Source organism: Brachyistius frenatus, unplaced genomic scaffold (assembly GCF_029030835.1).
Source record: "Brachyistius frenatus isolate BFR_SWC_R1_liver_20210118 unplaced genomic scaffold, ASM2903083v1 Contig_55, whole genome shotgun sequence".
NCBI classification, from domain to species: Eukaryota; Metazoa; Chordata; class Actinopteri; family Embiotocidae; genus Brachyistius; species Brachyistius frenatus.
In genome coordinates, this window is record NW_027210654.1 from 1,782,576 (window position 1) to 1,799,030 (window position 16,455).

Here is a 16,455-nt window from a genome sequence, read left to right on the forward strand (position 1 = left end):
AAGTAAGACTCTGTCGCCAACAGATTATGACTTTAATGTGATGCTCAGTGATGCATGTACAACCCGTAAATCTGTCCCCCTGAAGCTTCTCAATCAGATGGTGAAACAAATGGACATGCATCATTATCAGTCCTCTCATTTTCCCTTTATTCATTTATCATCTAATTGATATTTAGCATGCATATTAATGAATCCCATCAAATGCTGGTGCACCAGATGTATGAGTATGTACAATAGGATTCAGCGTCTTTTCATATTAATGTATTTCATATCTGTCCAAGAAGAAAGTGCACACTATTTCCTGCAAGTCATTTTCTCTATCACTTGTGTCTGTTAATACCATTCATAGAAGCATACTGTCATTTACATACACTCTATTAGCAACCGAACAAATTGATCAATCTGGGGCCTTGGTTGTTAATGGCAACATGCTGCTTCAATGTGAACTCAAAAGGCAATATTCATGACGAGCTTTAAATAAAATTGCAAATTATTAAATATGGTAGTTAAAATACAGAGAGGAAGAACAATCCTTCATAACACCATCCGGTTCTTTCAGGGATGAAGAATAAGCAGTCGGAAAACGTGTTAAAGATGTAATGATTTGCACATTGCTGAGGCAATGAAAGGCAAAAGCAATGTAAATGTGCTGCAAGATGTCTCTGATACTTAAAAAAAACAACACTTGCTGTGCCATTTTGCCTTTTACCATAATGTTTGCCATGATGTTTTGCCATATAGGATGATGATTTGACCTGATAATACATGATGGGCTCACAAAATGTACCAATATTAGCCTTCTGTGAAATTGTGAGTAGATTATATAAAAAAAAATAAAATCTGGATTCACTTGTAGGAAATATAAATCATTTCACGTTTATTGGTTTGGAAACTTTGAAAACATTTTATACAATGTGTTAACAGTACTGATATTCATGATCACTAATTATTATTATTTTTTTCCTTCAGCTGAGATCAAATACATCCAACTGTAAACATAAAAAAGATTGCAGTGGAGTTTGTCCTGAAACATCCTATTAAGTTATTTTATGTTGATAGTAGTTATTTGGCACTCTTAAGAACATACTCCATTAAATTTTTTTTTTAAAAAACACAAAAAACCCCACTAAATTATAGATGTAGAGAACCTGCACATACTTCTTCTCCTGCAAAGTTAAAAAAAAATATATATATATATATTTTGAATAACTAGCCAGAGTTAAAAATAACCTGACAGCATAATTATATATGTTGTAACATAACTATGGGATATTTTGATATATGTATGTTGTTTTGTGTTTATTTATAGAGTGTGTCTTTGGTGTGTGAATATCAATATGCTGTTGGTCCCTTTGCTATAAATATAGGCTATGCTGTTTTGTGTTTTATTGTTTCCTCATATCTGCCCTGGGACAGCTGCTGGAAATAACAAGTCGCTAAATCCGGTTCAAAGCAGCTTTCCTTTTTTTTTTTTTTTTTTTTTTTTTTTAGAATATATTTTGTACATGGTCCCTTGATATAAATACATTTATCAAACTAACAATAAATTAAACTGCGTAACATATTTGACAGAAGAACATTTCACTGCTTTTCAAATCCTGTTTTTTTTTTTTAGACTAAAGAAGAGACCTCCAATGTAACCCCTTTTTTTTTTTTTTTTTTTTTTAAACTCGTTGCTATGACAACCGTACTGTCTCTTTAAGAGACCCGGAAACGATTCCTTCCCGTGTGTCCACCGGTCGCGGGTTCCAAACAGAAAGCTGAGCTCCCTCCCGGCGATGATATCCCACCCTGTTATCTGGGCTTTCCGCAGCAGTGTGAGGTGCTGGCGACACCGGGCTGTCCTCAAAGTAGCTCTGGAGGCCTCGGACGTCGGCGGTTGGCGCTGGTACTCTACCCCGGTTCGTCGCGGTGTCTCCGGCATGGAGGAGATACTGGCGAGGGTCGTCGCGCCGTTACCCTCGTACGAAACGAGAGACAAATCCCCGCCTCCCCCCGAATCAAACAGCCTGGAGTTCATGCACTTCTACGGGAGTCTCGACAAGGAAGACAAACTCGATTTCCTGACGAAGCTGTCGCAGGACTTCGGGGTGGACCACAAAAGCGTTTCGGAGCTCGCTGTCAAGCTGTTGGACACTCAGCTACGGGAATTGGCGACCATTTTGCAAGTTGAAGACAGGCTTCGTTACTGTTTGACCCCCCGTTATAAACAGCTGCTCAGCCACATAAGCAGAGTCGAAGGGGGTGTGAAGTTTCTGGTGGATCTCCGAGCTGATGTGCTTGAAATAATCTCATCCAAAGCTAGCGAGAGCCCGCCAGTCAGGGTAATACGTTTGTTTACATTTTCTACGGGTAGTCGCATGACTCTAAAAGAGGCGTTCGCGTTTATGGATTTGACACGATTACTTGAGTCGTGGCGACATTGCATGCGATTTAAATTAACAGTAGGTTGAAAATTTGCCACCTGCAAACTAAAAACCAAAGCACAAAGACATAAACTGCACCCCGTGCTTTGCCCCATATCACGTGGCTCACATTGCATCATAGTTTGAATGCCACCGACCTTTGCCCCAGTTACCTCCACCGCCAGATTGGATGTACTTAACTAGATTCTTTGATTTTTCTCTTACTTTAGAGTGGCTTGGCAGGTGGAGCTTGTTTTGCACAACACATTCAAGCTCTGTTTCAGTTCTTCCTTCATATTTTCTGTGTATCTTGGCTGGACAGATCAATTTACAGTGCAGATCAGAGTTGCCTTTCTCTGTTCCTGGAAAGCTCTTGTGTTAAAAAAACAAACAAACAAAAAAAACCAGACCTTTTAACAAAGTCTAATTTTGAAGAGGCAAGAGCTACTGTGCAGCTGCTACAAGGTTAAAGAGTTGAATATTAATCAGGCATGTAATGGCTATTTTGAATGAATCTTTTCATGACAAAGCAGAAATAAAATTGTTAGAAAAGGTACCAGAAAGAGAGAAGAAAAACAACTTTAACATTTCCATCGCAGAAATGGCTCCCATGCTCTTTGCCCCCTTAATAGCATATTTTTTTGGCAACTTATTTTTCAAAAAAGCCATTCTCATGTACCTCGTTGTTCAGTCAAATACAATTACAGCTTTCAATTCGGTTCAGCATTGGCATGGAGCATCATTTAAATGGAGACCTTGTAGTAAGACTGGAATATGTTTCCAGGTAGCAGGCTCAGTGGCATTTAGTTCAAGCACTTAGTGTGTTTGAAAAAACAAATGAGCGCAATGGGGTATTTTCCATTTAAGAGCCGAACTGCTCTTTCGACAAATTTAGCTTAAAAAAAGTATTGTTTTGAGTGTCCCAAAGCACACATTTATATAAAAGTAAAGTACGTTAGATGTTTTGGTTTTGATAGATGCACACTAATTTAATGAAAAGATGTAATGTTTGAAGGGATAACTCTTACAAGAGCGTGCCAGCTACCAAAATTGGCCATGTGACTGCTTTTCTGGCAGGTGCATCACCTGCAAAGTAGCATCCAAATTGATCCTTTTTTAATCATATCTACAAGAGTGTTTAAAATGCTCATCACAATTTTCTAAAGACTTATGTTTGAACATTAGTTTGCTTTTATTTTCTGATAACCTTATAAGATATTCAGGTTACTGTCAAACTGGAAAAAGATCAGCAACACATCCTAACTACTAAGACCCTGGAACCAGGAAGTGTTTGGCAATTTTGCTCAAAAAATAGTTTCAACAATGAACTAAATGAATAAAAATAGTTAGGATTGTTTTTCTGTGGATCAATCAATTAGTGCTTTTGCTCTAGTTTTAGACATGAAATAAAATCTTGCCTCCAGTACAGAGAAATAGAAAAAAAAAAAAAAATTCTCAGTATTAGGCACTTGTCCATTGCAATATCAAAATGATAATTTCCTTATTTACATGTGCGAGTAAGCAATCACAATGTGTATGCGGCAGTTCCTTCAGCTAAGATATACTTTCAGGTTGTTTTTTCCTTTGGGTTTCATGCCTGCTGTTAGTCTGACTTACATTCTTTAATGTTTGCTGCGTCTCAAAGTTGGACTCACACTGATTTGTTGTGAAACCGGATTTATAAATTGACCATTGGCTTCTTGTTCTGGGGAATTGCTGTTTGAGTGTGACAGGCCACCAGCAGCTCTTTTGTTGAAACCAAAAGCTGAAAGCACCTTCAGTGTAACGATGTAGACATAATACGAAATACAAAAACTGGCCATTAAGAAGAATGCATTAGTTTTGTAGTTCAAAAACACAATACAGTGAACCCTCGTTTTTCGCGGGGGTTACGTTCCAAATAGAAACCGTGATAGGCGAAATCCGTGAAGTAGTAACCTTTATTTTACAATTGAAATAGATAGAACTGGACATTAAATATATCTACGTTACATATAGTCGTAATGTGATTTCAATGCACGATGCAAATCCGTGAAGCAGCGAGACCGTGAAAGGTGAACCGCGTTATAGCGAGGGTTCACTGTATTAGAGATACGGTGGGGTAATCCAAAGCAAAGAGTTTTATTTTTTGTCCACTTTTCTCAAACACACCAGAAAAAAAATTTAAACTGCTCATTTGTAAATTTCTTAAGCTGAGAGGCTTTAATTTAGGTTATAAAACTGATATCCCTGTAATCACAAGCTGTGATGTTAAAAGGAAAATCTCCATGCCTGCGATCATAATGGGCTATTTAATGCAGGCTTGCTTATTCCCCTTTGCCGTCTTCAGTTTTTATGTTTTGTTTTGCTGTGGAAAAGAGCTAAAAGCATATGTGCCTTTGACCTTGCAATCATTTATGCTACTGCCTAATATAATTTCCAAAGACCCTGACTGCACTATCGCCGGAGGACTTCTCATTTCCCGTTCTGCTAAATATCTATTTTTTTTCTACATGCTGTGAGGTGGTTCGGATGCATTTTTATCTCAATAAGCGAGGCCCACTGAGAGCCTTTGTGGCTTTAAAAAGGTCTGAGCTACCTACAGAGTACTGACTTGTATTCAGTGCTGACCACCTTGGTCTTGAGGGTGTCCAGCAGTCTTTGCTTGTTGTTATTGCCAGAATTGATTGAGCTAAAAAATAAGGAAAGGTCATGTACCTGTACATGTATTGATGGCATGTGCATAACAGGGGAGGGAAAAACCTGCCAATCAAAACATGATGATAATCAAAGCGGAACTAAAACATCAAAGAGAAGAAAAATTCAGCAATTTCTGTTTGTACTAAAGTTTAAATTCACAAGGCTGCAGTTGCTGTGGTTCTTCCAAGAGCTATGTCACTTTAAATTCGTCGTAGATTAGTCTCTCTCGGTTGGGTAATAGATTTTTGACGTTCCGTCTCTCTCATGCTACCTCCAGGCCTTTTACTCTTGCTCACCTGTCCACAAATTGAGTGGATGAAAGATGTTAAAACTAGTCAGAGATGTCATTTTAGTCAGCTCCTTGGGAATACACAGAGTATCAGTGTTACTATTTTTTCTCCACAGACACTCAGCCAGGCTGACAAGTGGCTTGCATCCCACTGGAGTAGAGGTACTGGCAGACTCAGAGTCTGAACCATAAACACTCAGGCAGTCAGTGGTCATTTGGCCTTGTTGTAGACAGACTGTTTCTTCCAGGCACTGCGGTCTCAATCACTCTGTTTAATCACCAAATAACTCCAGCTCAAGGTAGAGAGGGTCCTTGTAGCAGAGGCTATATCAGCTCACACCATCAGCGCCTCACTGCTTTGATACACCTCCTGTGTCAAAAAGTGTTGCTTCATTTTCTTTCTAATGGAGTGCAGGATTTTCTTCTTTGCCCCCTTCCCTCCTTTCCTCCGTCTTGCTCCCAACCTGAGGCTACAAATGCTAAACCCTTTCATTTCTAAAGACTCTATCCTCTGCGAGGTCAAAGGAATACACATCTCAGTTTGACCTCACTTTTGCATGGGTGAGAATTGGCTACCAAAGGCAGCGGCTACTCTTTTCTCACCGTGGTGTTGATGTGCCGTGTTCTCCACAGAAATGGAGGGCTGTGATTATCGGCCATCTCAGATTATTTCACCTCGAGAACCTTGTGAAGTTCAACAAACAAATAATCACCATCACATACTGGAAGCAGTGAGGGAAGTTTTGCTGAACTTTATTTTTCTTCTAGGGGTTACTTTTGATTTGCTCTTCGCTCAAGAGAATTTTCCAGTGTGAAACCGCTCAGCCATTGATCTGAATAATGCAGGGCCTGATGCATATACAGTATGTGGGGGAGAATTTGAAATTTTGTTAGTTTTGGATTCGATGGTTGCTTGCAGAGAATTTCAGCCAGTGGCTTTTGTACCATGACTGTAGTTGTGCTTGTTTGTATTAGGTATTATTATGATTGACAAGCCGGCCTAAAAGCAAGCCCAAAGAGAAGTCATCCTATGGAACAGCCAATATAAGCTCTATTTATGTGCTTGAGGGTGTGCAGCGTGTGCGCTTATTTGTGTGTTTGCAAGAGATTTGCTCTAAATGAAGTCTGACCTTTGCTGGAGGACAGGACTGCTTTGAAATGGCAAGTTGTTTATTGAAGTGCCCCTTCTACGCCCATTGCAAGCTCCAACAAATCACTATTCATAATGGGAAAGCATTTATACAGCATATAGGCACTTAGGGGACCATACAGCTGGCACAGTGAAAAAGATTTGGGAACAAAATTGTTCTCTGTCTACAAACAAACTCAAGCAACTTCACAGTCAATCAATATGAGGGCGCTTGTGAGTTTTCTCAATAATAATAAAAAAAAAGTCTTATCCAATTCTTAATAGTCAAACAAAAGCTGCAATTCCTAGAGAATATTTTATAATATTTTTTGTTTTTCTTAAAAAGGCATAAAATAAACTTTTCTGTTGCTACAGTAAAATGTCATTCCTCACAGCGCCTACATACCTGAATATTGTGGATTCTGTAACCTTCTGATAAGATTTACTAGCATAGACAGAGCGGCTGCTGAACTGCTCTCAAAAAGGGAAAGAATGTAGTGAATTTTCAATTATCGGTTGGATGTGGATGATAATTCTCAGTTCTTACCTTTTTCTCTTGCAGGACCTGAATGGTACGCTGAAGAGCTTGCTGTCTGAGTGGTTCTCTGTAGGTCTGCTCCGACTTGAGAGAATAACCTGGCAGTCGCCCTGCCAGATCCTGCAAAAGATTAGCCAGTAAGGCTCAGTCATGCACCATACACCTTGTTACTGTCTTTCCATACCCATTTCATTTTATTTTAATGTATTTTTCCTGCAAGTACATTATATAGCACAGCAGGAAAAATAATTGTTTGCTAAACCCCTCCTGTGAACAGTGATTGTCCAGTCACAGCTTAGTAGCTATAAGTAGGCACGGCAGATCTGTCAAGCTTTAGATTTCTGCACATGGTGAAGTGCAGTTCATGGGGCCATAAGAGCAGAGAGAACTAAATAGTTTTTTTGTCTTTCCAAGACAAAAAAAAACAAGATAAGTTTAAAGAACTAATTAAAAAGTAATTTAAATCAAATCTGATGGCCAATCTGCCATTGTTATCATTATAAAATAAAAGGTTTGGAGATAATAACATCAGTAACTGCAGAGCGTGGGGATTGCAAATGGCCGTTTGAAAACTATGAACCCTCTACCAGGTATGAGGCAGTGCACCCTGTGAGGAACTGGACTGACCTGAAGCGCAGAGTGGGACCGTACCGACGCTGTTATGCCTTCACCCACGCCGCCATGCCGGGGGAGCCCCTGGTTGTGCTGCACGTGGCCCTCACTGAGGACATCTCTGATAACATTCAGGTCAGAAGCATTAGCTGCAGGCTGCTGTAATGGCTCGTTGCACTTTACCACACCCTAGAGGTTAGTTATACATCTGAGGTTTACTATTTTGTTCCTCCTAATAGTTGACAAATTGATTATTTCTGTTAGGAAAACACACTAAGACCTTTAAACTGCACATCCCTGTGGATGCAACCTTTACAGTTCTTTTTTTTTTTTTGCTGTTCCCAGTGAGGGAAAGGTGCAACAATTTCCAGCAGCCCCTCAAGTAGTTGAACAAGAACCCTGCCTAGATTCCATCTCTGCAGCCGAGAACACTGAGAATGGATTTATATGTAGAGTAATGCTGAATTTGTCTTTGTGTTTCAGAGCATTGTCCGGGAGTTCGCCACCCTTGAATCAGAAGAGGACGTGAATAAAATTAATTCAGCCATCTTCTACTCCATCTCCTCAACCCAGGCTGGCCTTCAAGGGGTGGAGCTGGGCAACTACCTCATCAAGAGGGTGGTGCGAGAACTGCAGGTGGGTGAAGGAGGGGAGGCGGGTAGTAGCACACAAACCCTGTCAGCAAAAAAACTGAACAAATAAGCAAGATGCAGTGCAACTACAATGATTTTTCCTTGAATCAATGTAGTATTTACTGTTGTTTATCTGTATTTACAGGAAGTGCCATTATTGGTAAACAGATTGTTTTCAAAAGTCACACAAAGTGTTTTTGAAGAAGATGCAGAATAAAAGTATATCATATCTGAGGATAAGACCATTGACCACCACTGACTAACTAATTGGATTGTAGCATAGAATGTTTGGTGACCAATTTTGTTAAACACTGATTCCTGTGTCCTGTAAAGACTTGGTTTGGGTACATCTCAAGATAAGGCTTAATTAGAGAGAAGAGGCAAGGCTTTGTAAACATCCATTATCTAAACACAATAACCATAAAGAACCCAGTCTTATCAGTGAAGCTTTTAAACCATCCCATCCCATTACAGCTAGATAATAACATATTATCATGACAGTGCACATGACACGTGCACAGATGCAGCCGTTACCTCCTACAGAGCTCCTTCGCTTCCTCCCGTGATGAAGTCTCAAAAAGGCATTTTTGTCTTCAGGTGTTGCACGGTGGGTAAAGTGTTATTCCAGTGAGAAATATAGCTGTGACTGGAAAGATTTTAGTTTTCCCTCTCAAAAGTTTTCATTCTTATTTTAGTGTCCTTGCAGAATCATAAATCTCCCACTTGTTTCAGTACTTTCTCATACACACATGAATGCATATACACATAAACAGAGACGGGCAGTAATGAAATCTCATCCATCCTTCTCGATAAGCACAGAAGAGCCCTTCATGTCAGGCCACTCCAGCTTGCACTTGTTCAATGATTGGAACACTGAATGGAACATCAAAAGCCTCTCTACCCAACAGATGGGAAATAGCTCTGTATAGTGTATCCTCATAAAAAAAAAAAAAAAAAAATCAACTTTAAGCTGCTTCCACTTCATTTATTCATGTTATAGGACTGTTTTGATTGCTGCAAGGGGTTTACTTATTGGCATTTTTTAATAACGGAGACACAGTTGTGAGCTCTGCAGATATGATTTTGTGTTTCCTGCTTTGGCATTTCAAGTGTTTGTGTCTGAGGTTGGAAAGTAGGTTGTATGCTGTGAAACCCTCAAAGATGGGGATGTTGTCTTCACCAAGAGGTCTAAGAGCTTTGCATGTCAACATCTTCACCTGTCATCTTTGTAATGCAAGACGAATAACTGAAAAAGAGGTGTGCTACTTTTTTAGCCTCCAGAAAAGTACAGAGTAGGAACTACAAATCAGTGATGTTGAGAAAGAAGGACTGAAAGTTTTAAAGTGAGCCAAATGCATAACCAATGGAAAAGGTGTAATGCATTTAATGAGACATTTTACCCAAATGCATCACTGCCATACACCTAAAAAAAAAATGCAGATATTGCACTCAGCCTTTGAGTAAGATAAAAAGACAGTATCAAGCTCAACCAATATTTCAAAATGAAAATAATGTTTGATTATTATATTATATTATTATAGACGTAAGTAAGCATAGCCTCCGTTAATGCAGTGGCATCCCCAGTGACCCCGACCAGTAGATGCACTGCCACGGATTCAACAAATAAATTAGGCGCTGGATTCATCTTTGGGGATGCAGCTATTTGTCCTTTTATTCACCGTTAATATATGATTTGAGGGACGGCATCTAGAAGCCATAAAAGCTACCATTTTAGAAAGCTAGCAGGTGGGTAACATAATGCAGGAAATGCAAAGGCATTATGACAGACAAAAAACATGAAACAACGTCAATATTTTCCTCAGACCTATTCATAAATTACAAAGAAAAACTCTCGATAACAAAATGTACAATAATGTAACTTTCTATCCAACAAAAAATGGACTTCAGCGGCCTCCGCCAGTTGTGGAAATGGTAACAAACACGTCACAACAAGCCTCGGAAAACCATAAATACCCCAAAATGGGGCGTTCAAACGGACTCTTTTCGCGAAGACAGTTAACGACGTCATCCTGAAAGCAGCAAAAGGCTGAGATGGTAGTTACTACTTTACTGCTAAGCTAGTTTTAGGTTTTACCTTCAGCAGGATTTTTGCCGGAGTTGTATTCACCATCGCGATAAGAGTTTGTCTTCTGCTTCATATGTTGAATGGATGAATTACTGATGTGTTGCTTCGTAGAATTTATATTTTCGAAGTATAGTTTACAGAAAGGAAAAAACAAAAAAAATAATAAATCTGTAAGTAAACATAGTTTTAGCAAAGGTGGTCGCAACAGTTACGTTTAATTTGCTGTTCAGAAGCTCTGTTACTGAAGCTCACGAATGTTGACACTCGTCAAAATATAGGCTAAGAAAAAACATATTTTGCAGTCATCATTCAATTTTGATGAAAACTTTACTTCCTGAATTTGTGGCATTTTAGGAGAGTATAAAGTTTTGAGATTGAACTCCTCTGTTACTTTTGAATCTTTTTCTGGACACTTTTTTTTTGTATCCAAAGCACCCCATAAATGCATACATTTTTTATGACCCTAGTGCGAATCGTAGTCCTGACCCTGTCAGTTTAAGTGCAACGCTCTACCTGTGAGGCTACACAAAACATGACTTGTACTCCGGTTTCTTCTGACAGAGCTTTACCTTAGTAAAGGTGAAGAGAGGGACAGTGCAGCCACAGAGGAACCCACTATGATGATGGAAAGATGATAGATTAGAAAAGAAAAGGTCACACTAGAGAGTCAAGGTGAAAAGAGGACGTCTCGCTTGTCTTTGTTGATTGGACCCTGGGGCACAGCTCTGGCAGCGTTTCTTCTTTTTCCCTGTATTCTTCCTCCCTGTTCCTTTTTTCTACCATTTTCGCTAACTTCATTTCCACCGCTGTCTTTTCGGTCAACCCTTCCCACTCTCGACATGGGAACAGCCAGGTATAAGCAGAGGTTAGAGTGAAGCGCGCAAGATCGCGATATAGTCGAGGGAGGAGACGCAAAGGGAAGAGCCAGCAGGACATGGAAAGTGAGAAGGCTGGATTTGGAAGTGAAGGGACGGTGAAATCAAGGAGGAAGAAAGGAAAACAATGTTGCAGGGCGCGGCAGACAGACAGCGGCGTGTCCCTCCGGGGGTCGTCTGACACTTCTACTTTCATCGGCAGCCTCTCACTTCTCTGCCCGCCACATTGCTCCATCACTTATCAACCTAGATGTCGAACCGCGAAAACGGGCCGGGAAGGGGAGGCAAAAGGAAGAGAACTCGTGAGGTTGGTGGGTGGGTGCCTGGTTTTGTGTGTGGGCGGTCGAGACGAGACGGAGACACAGGGTGGAGGCAGTTGAGGGAACAGGACGGTTATTACAGGTGAGGGTGCATGGGACGGAGGAGGAGGATAGAATAATAGGGAGGGAAGGAGAAAGGGAAGATCATCCATCTCCATCAGCAAAGCAGGAGTTGATTTGTAATGCCCTCCCTGTCTGAGGAACGAAAGGCCCGAGCGGCAGGCCTGAGCCCAAACGAGAAAATTTTGTTTGCGGTTTTGATGCCGAGGTTGAGCGTTCGTCTCGCTTATTCCCAGTGTTGCAAAACTGGTGTCCTTTACATTCTAGTGGAGATTAAATTTCTTGGATTTTCTTTATGCCTTTACCTTGTTTTCTCATCCCCATCCCTTTCCCAGTTTTTTGTGGTAAAGGTTTTCTTATCTGCCAACTGTTTAAGGCAGGTTGAGGCAAGTCTCTGCCTGAATGCAAATGATCCTGCAGTCTGTATCAAAATAGGACATTTAAAAAAAAAAAAAAAAAAACTTTTTTACACTTTTTTGCATGTTTTCTTTACATTCCTATGTAACTTGGGTCTTTGGAAACCATTGTTTTGTGCACTATACTCACCGGACTGCAGTCTTCCTGTCATAGTGTTGATTACTGATCTGCCATCATGCGTCAGTTCTGCTTTGGAAATATCTGACCCATCACTTGGCATTTAGATAAAATTCTTATCATCAGTTGCTTCAAACATGTTTTTATCTTCAGATTTGCTGTCATAACCCCCCACGTTATTAAAGAAAGCACTGTTCTGCCGTCTACCTGACACACCATCAATGTGACAATCAATGTAATTTTTAGTAGCTGGAGAAAGATTGAGGCCTCACCAGAATATGAATCCTCATGTCTCTGTACCCGCTATTAAATACCTGCACCCTGGTGGATAAAAAAAAAAAAAAAAAAAAAAGAGTTTGACATTCTGACACCAGCAGATGGTAATGTGTAATATATGGGAGGTGGGACCATAATGAATGAATTAGACATGGTGCAAAAAGTGTTTAAGGCTTAACTTACCGGTGTCCTTCTCTCTTCATGTCTTCCAGAGTGAGTTCCCTCACATGGCCCAGTTCTCCAGCCTGTCACCCATCCCTGGCTTCTCTTCCTGGCTCCAAGGCCTGCTCAGCCAGTACAGGAAGGAGGGCCGGGGCTCTGACCTCCTCTCTGAGCACGAGTGGAAGGAGGTGGAAGAAGCCACCGACTCAACCTCAGGGACTCCGGCTGTCGACTCCCTCCGTAAGCTCATCGGCACCAGCGAGTGGATGCGCTCGGAGAGGCTGTCCAGCGTCCTGGAGCCCGTCCTGATGCGTCTCTGCGCTTGGTACCTCTACGGGGAGAAGCGGCGAGGCTATGCCCTCAACCCCGTGGCTAATTTTCACCTGCAAAATGGTGCCACCATGTGGCGGCTCAACTGGCACGCCGACACCAGTCCCAGGGGTGTGGCGAACTCTTGTGGCATCATGGTGAACTATCGTTACTTCCTGAACGAGACATCTAAAAACAGCGCTCTGTACCTGCAGAATAAGGTCATCACGGCGTCGGAACAGGTGCTGGGGCTCGTGTCCCAATTTCAGAAGAACAGCAAACTGTGAGGAAGAGATGAGGCTACACTCAGCTTAGACACTTGCCGTCGATAATATATTGAATGACAAATATAATTTTGTTAAATTTGCTCTTGACATTTGGCATGATAGACCAAATATCTAAAAAAAAATTTTTTTTTTTAAAAAAAAAAGCTTAAAAAGCACCACTGAATGGACGTCAGTTGATTTTTTTATTTTTTATTATTGAAATTAGACCATTTCTCCGATGACGTAACTCATCCCGTCCGCTATCAGCCTCATTAGATTTTCTGGCCGCAGCTGTTTGATGTCGTGCTAGTGATTCCTCGGATGGGCTGGAGCTAATGAAGCACAAAGCGTCTATCAGTGCCATAGCATGTTCTTGGATAACAGTGTGTGCAATGGTGACGCGGGAGTGATGAGGGAGTGATGAGGGAGTGAAGCTACAAGAATAAATGATGTTTAGATTCTTTCGTTTGACTGAACTGTCTTGCTGTGAACATGTGAAGAATGGGAGGGAATTGGATCTTTGTCTTTTTTCTTTTTTTTTTCCCCCCATTGGTTGGGTTTATCTACACCTGCTGTTACACTACTTATTCCCACTACACGTTATACACAGCGGCATGAAATCACAGAGTGGAAATATTATTTCATATTAAATAACTCTAAACAAAATGGGATTTCCCCCCCCCGCGTGTATCGTGACTGCTCGTATTTTACAATTGACTGTACTGTAACCCAGGGGGCTGCACCCTCCTGGCACCTCCATTCAGGTGATTTTTTTTTTTTTGGGGGGGGGGGGGGGGGGTAATTTCACACGCACAAAACCTCTCCTGAGAGCCATCGCTGATGTTGTAACTGCTCCGTACAGGTGCCAAGCAGGGCTCATATCAGCCTACACCCCATTGTTGTGAAATAATATATCACAGCAAGTTGACTGTGAAATTACATTTTATCTCTCCAAGGAGCCAAACTTTCTTTTCATTTTTTCACACTCCCTATCTCTCTCTCTCTCTCTCTCCCCTTTTCTTTCTTTGTGGCGCTCTGTGTCCTAGAAACTAATGGAGTGAGAAATAAAGTTAAAGTAAATGGCTAGATTAATGGTCGGCTGTGAGGAAGAAAGGGGAGGGGAGAATAAAGAAGCATAAAAAGGACAGTTGTTTAAAGGATGCCCTTGAGAGATGGTGTGAGATTCTCTGGAGATATCGGTGACAATAACAGACCCCCGTACGTCTCTGTGCAGAGATGCGCGTGGGGACCGAACGGCACCATCGCGCCGCCGTCTCACAATATAGATCCCGGATGGACACCGTGGTATGGGTTGCCATGGAAACAACAGCGACATGTTCCACACCTGCTGTTGCCAGCTGGGGCTTGTTTTTGTGTCACCTTTGCCCAGGATTGACCAATAGTGACCATGGAGCGGGATGGGGTTAAAAGTCTGCCAGCTTTTAATTATAAACTCTTGTTTTTAAAAATGATGTCCCATAGTGAATGTAATGACTTTTTAAAAGTAGTCAGTCAGTTATTTCCCCTTGGACTGAGAAGACAAATTGCTCACATGGTGAGCAGCTACGGCACTGAAATCTGATTTACGGACACATTGGGCCCCTCTAAATTAAATGATACAAACCTCCTCAGTGGAGGACATTTAGAGGACGAGTCAGTCCATTCTGCACACCTACCGGATGATAAAGCTTGTAAAGGTTTTAAATATAAATAAACTGTAAAATGCTATACAAGTCTACTTTTTGGGTGTTAAATGGGGTTGATTTGAACATGGCTGTGGAAATTAATCTAATCTGAACACGTAATTACTTAAAATATCATAAGAAAGACAGCGGTTGATCCGTGATCAAAAGGCAGTCAAATTGGATCTCTATGTCTGCGCTTTTTGTAGACAAATGTAGCAGCAAGTATTCTGATCACTGCCGATTTTTACTTTGGCGCAGCGTGTGCTTTGACAAGTCTTCATTTTTATCTAATCAGATTTCAGTTTTGTCACATTTCCAGCCCTGCACATGTTGATAATGGATTCCAAGCCAAGTTCAATATTGTACTGCTCCGTTGTGTGACACGTCTTCGAGCCAATACTTCCCGAAAAGCAGCGGAAGACCTAATTACAATTGATTACAAACTGTCTGCTGCGGAAATTCATGCCTCATCTAAAAATAATTCAGCCATTCAGACAATCCTTTTATTTTTTCTTCCAAGATGTTAAGTGCATGTGTGCGTGGCAGTGCTGCATTTCATTTCTTGGTTCGGAGGAAATTGCCTTACAAATGAAGCTAATCCATTTTTTACAGATCACAGTGGCCAGAGAAGTCAGATAGTGGTGGCTGTGGCTTTGTCACATATTAATTCATTCTGATAAGGTCTGACATTTAAAAGCCTTTTTTTCCCTCATCTGCACAGTGGGTTTAAAGGGACATCAATGGAAGCAAGTGCTGGACTGTATCACTGATAACCTCTGACATGTTGTATTCTAGGATAAGTTTGAGTCTTAGGAAAAAAAAGAGCCCTGACCACAAATTAATAAAAATATTGTATATTGGCTTGAGTTTTGATTTTTAAAGGGTTTCAATAGATCCACAATCGTACACTTTGCTATTCATCAGCATCTCCAAAACTTCATCAAAACACGAGAAGCATCTCTCCGAGACAAAATGCCTTCATTTCATTTCACTGAAGTCCATGATGACATTAAATGTTACTGAGTGTAAACACTGGCACAGAACACGGACAAACCCATTCCAGCTCAGTGGAGTCCCATGTTTCTTGTGATCACTGTGCCACCGTGGAAAACATGTGCAAAAGTGCCAAGTCAGAATCTGTCCACCAGTGACATCCTCAAAGGCAATTACAGCAGAGAGGAAGCCATAAAAAGGGAACAAAATGTTGAAATGTAATTATTTTTTTCACATACAAACATGATGGAAGAATGCTAACTGAATCTTCCTCATTAGCTGCATCTTCCGGCAACCAGCAAATTGTTGCCCCATACTGTAAACTCTGACCTTGTACTGACAAACAGTTTAATTTGCATTTTTTTTTATTTTTTTTTTTTAAACCAAGATCTATTAAAACTCCAGCTTCAAGAACTGGAAAATGTAGGTTTAGATATTATTAATTTTGCTGTAACATATCATAGGTCTAATTTCTTGCGCAAGGAAGACTCAAAAGCTCACCTTATGTGCTTCCTCTGACTGTGCTGGTGCATTTTGACCAGCTTTGATTGACAGTGGCCAAACAACCTGCCAAAAGCTATCAGATTTCACGAAACTCTGATGCC

The 16,455-nt window shown here is 40.8% G+C and overlaps 1 protein-coding gene across 1 annotated transcript; it reads left to right on the top strand.

The window, feature by feature from the left end:
- The first annotated feature begins 1,672 nt into the window (after positions 1-1,672).
- mlycd (malonyl-CoA decarboxylase) lies at positions 1,673-15,681 on the top strand. Its single transcript, XM_069705345.1, has 5 exons — positions 1,673-2,324; positions 7,065-7,177; positions 7,631-7,787; positions 8,136-8,288; positions 12,648-15,681. The coding sequence occupies exons 1-5, from the start codon at positions 1,779-1,781 to the stop codon at positions 13,191-13,193; spliced, it is 1,515 nt and encodes a 504-aa protein (XP_069561446.1). The 5' UTR covers positions 1,673-1,778; the 3' UTR covers positions 13,194-15,681.
- Positions 15,682-16,455: the final 774 nt, after the last annotated feature.

Excerpts from the sequence above, each read along its gene's own strand:
- mlycd (XM_069705345.1), top strand. The coding sequence starts at position 1,779 with ATGATATCCCACCCTGTTATCTGGGCTTTCCGCAGCAGTGTGAGGTGC. Across the intron at positions 2,325-7,064 it reads GCGAGAGCCCGCCAGTCAGG|GACCTGAATGGTACGCTGAA; the intron begins GTAATACGTTTG and ends TTTCTCTTGCAG. Across the intron at positions 7,178-7,630 it reads ATCCTGCAAAAGATTAGCCA|GTATGAGGCAGTGCACCCTG; the intron begins GTAAGGCTCAGT and ends ACCCTCTACCAG.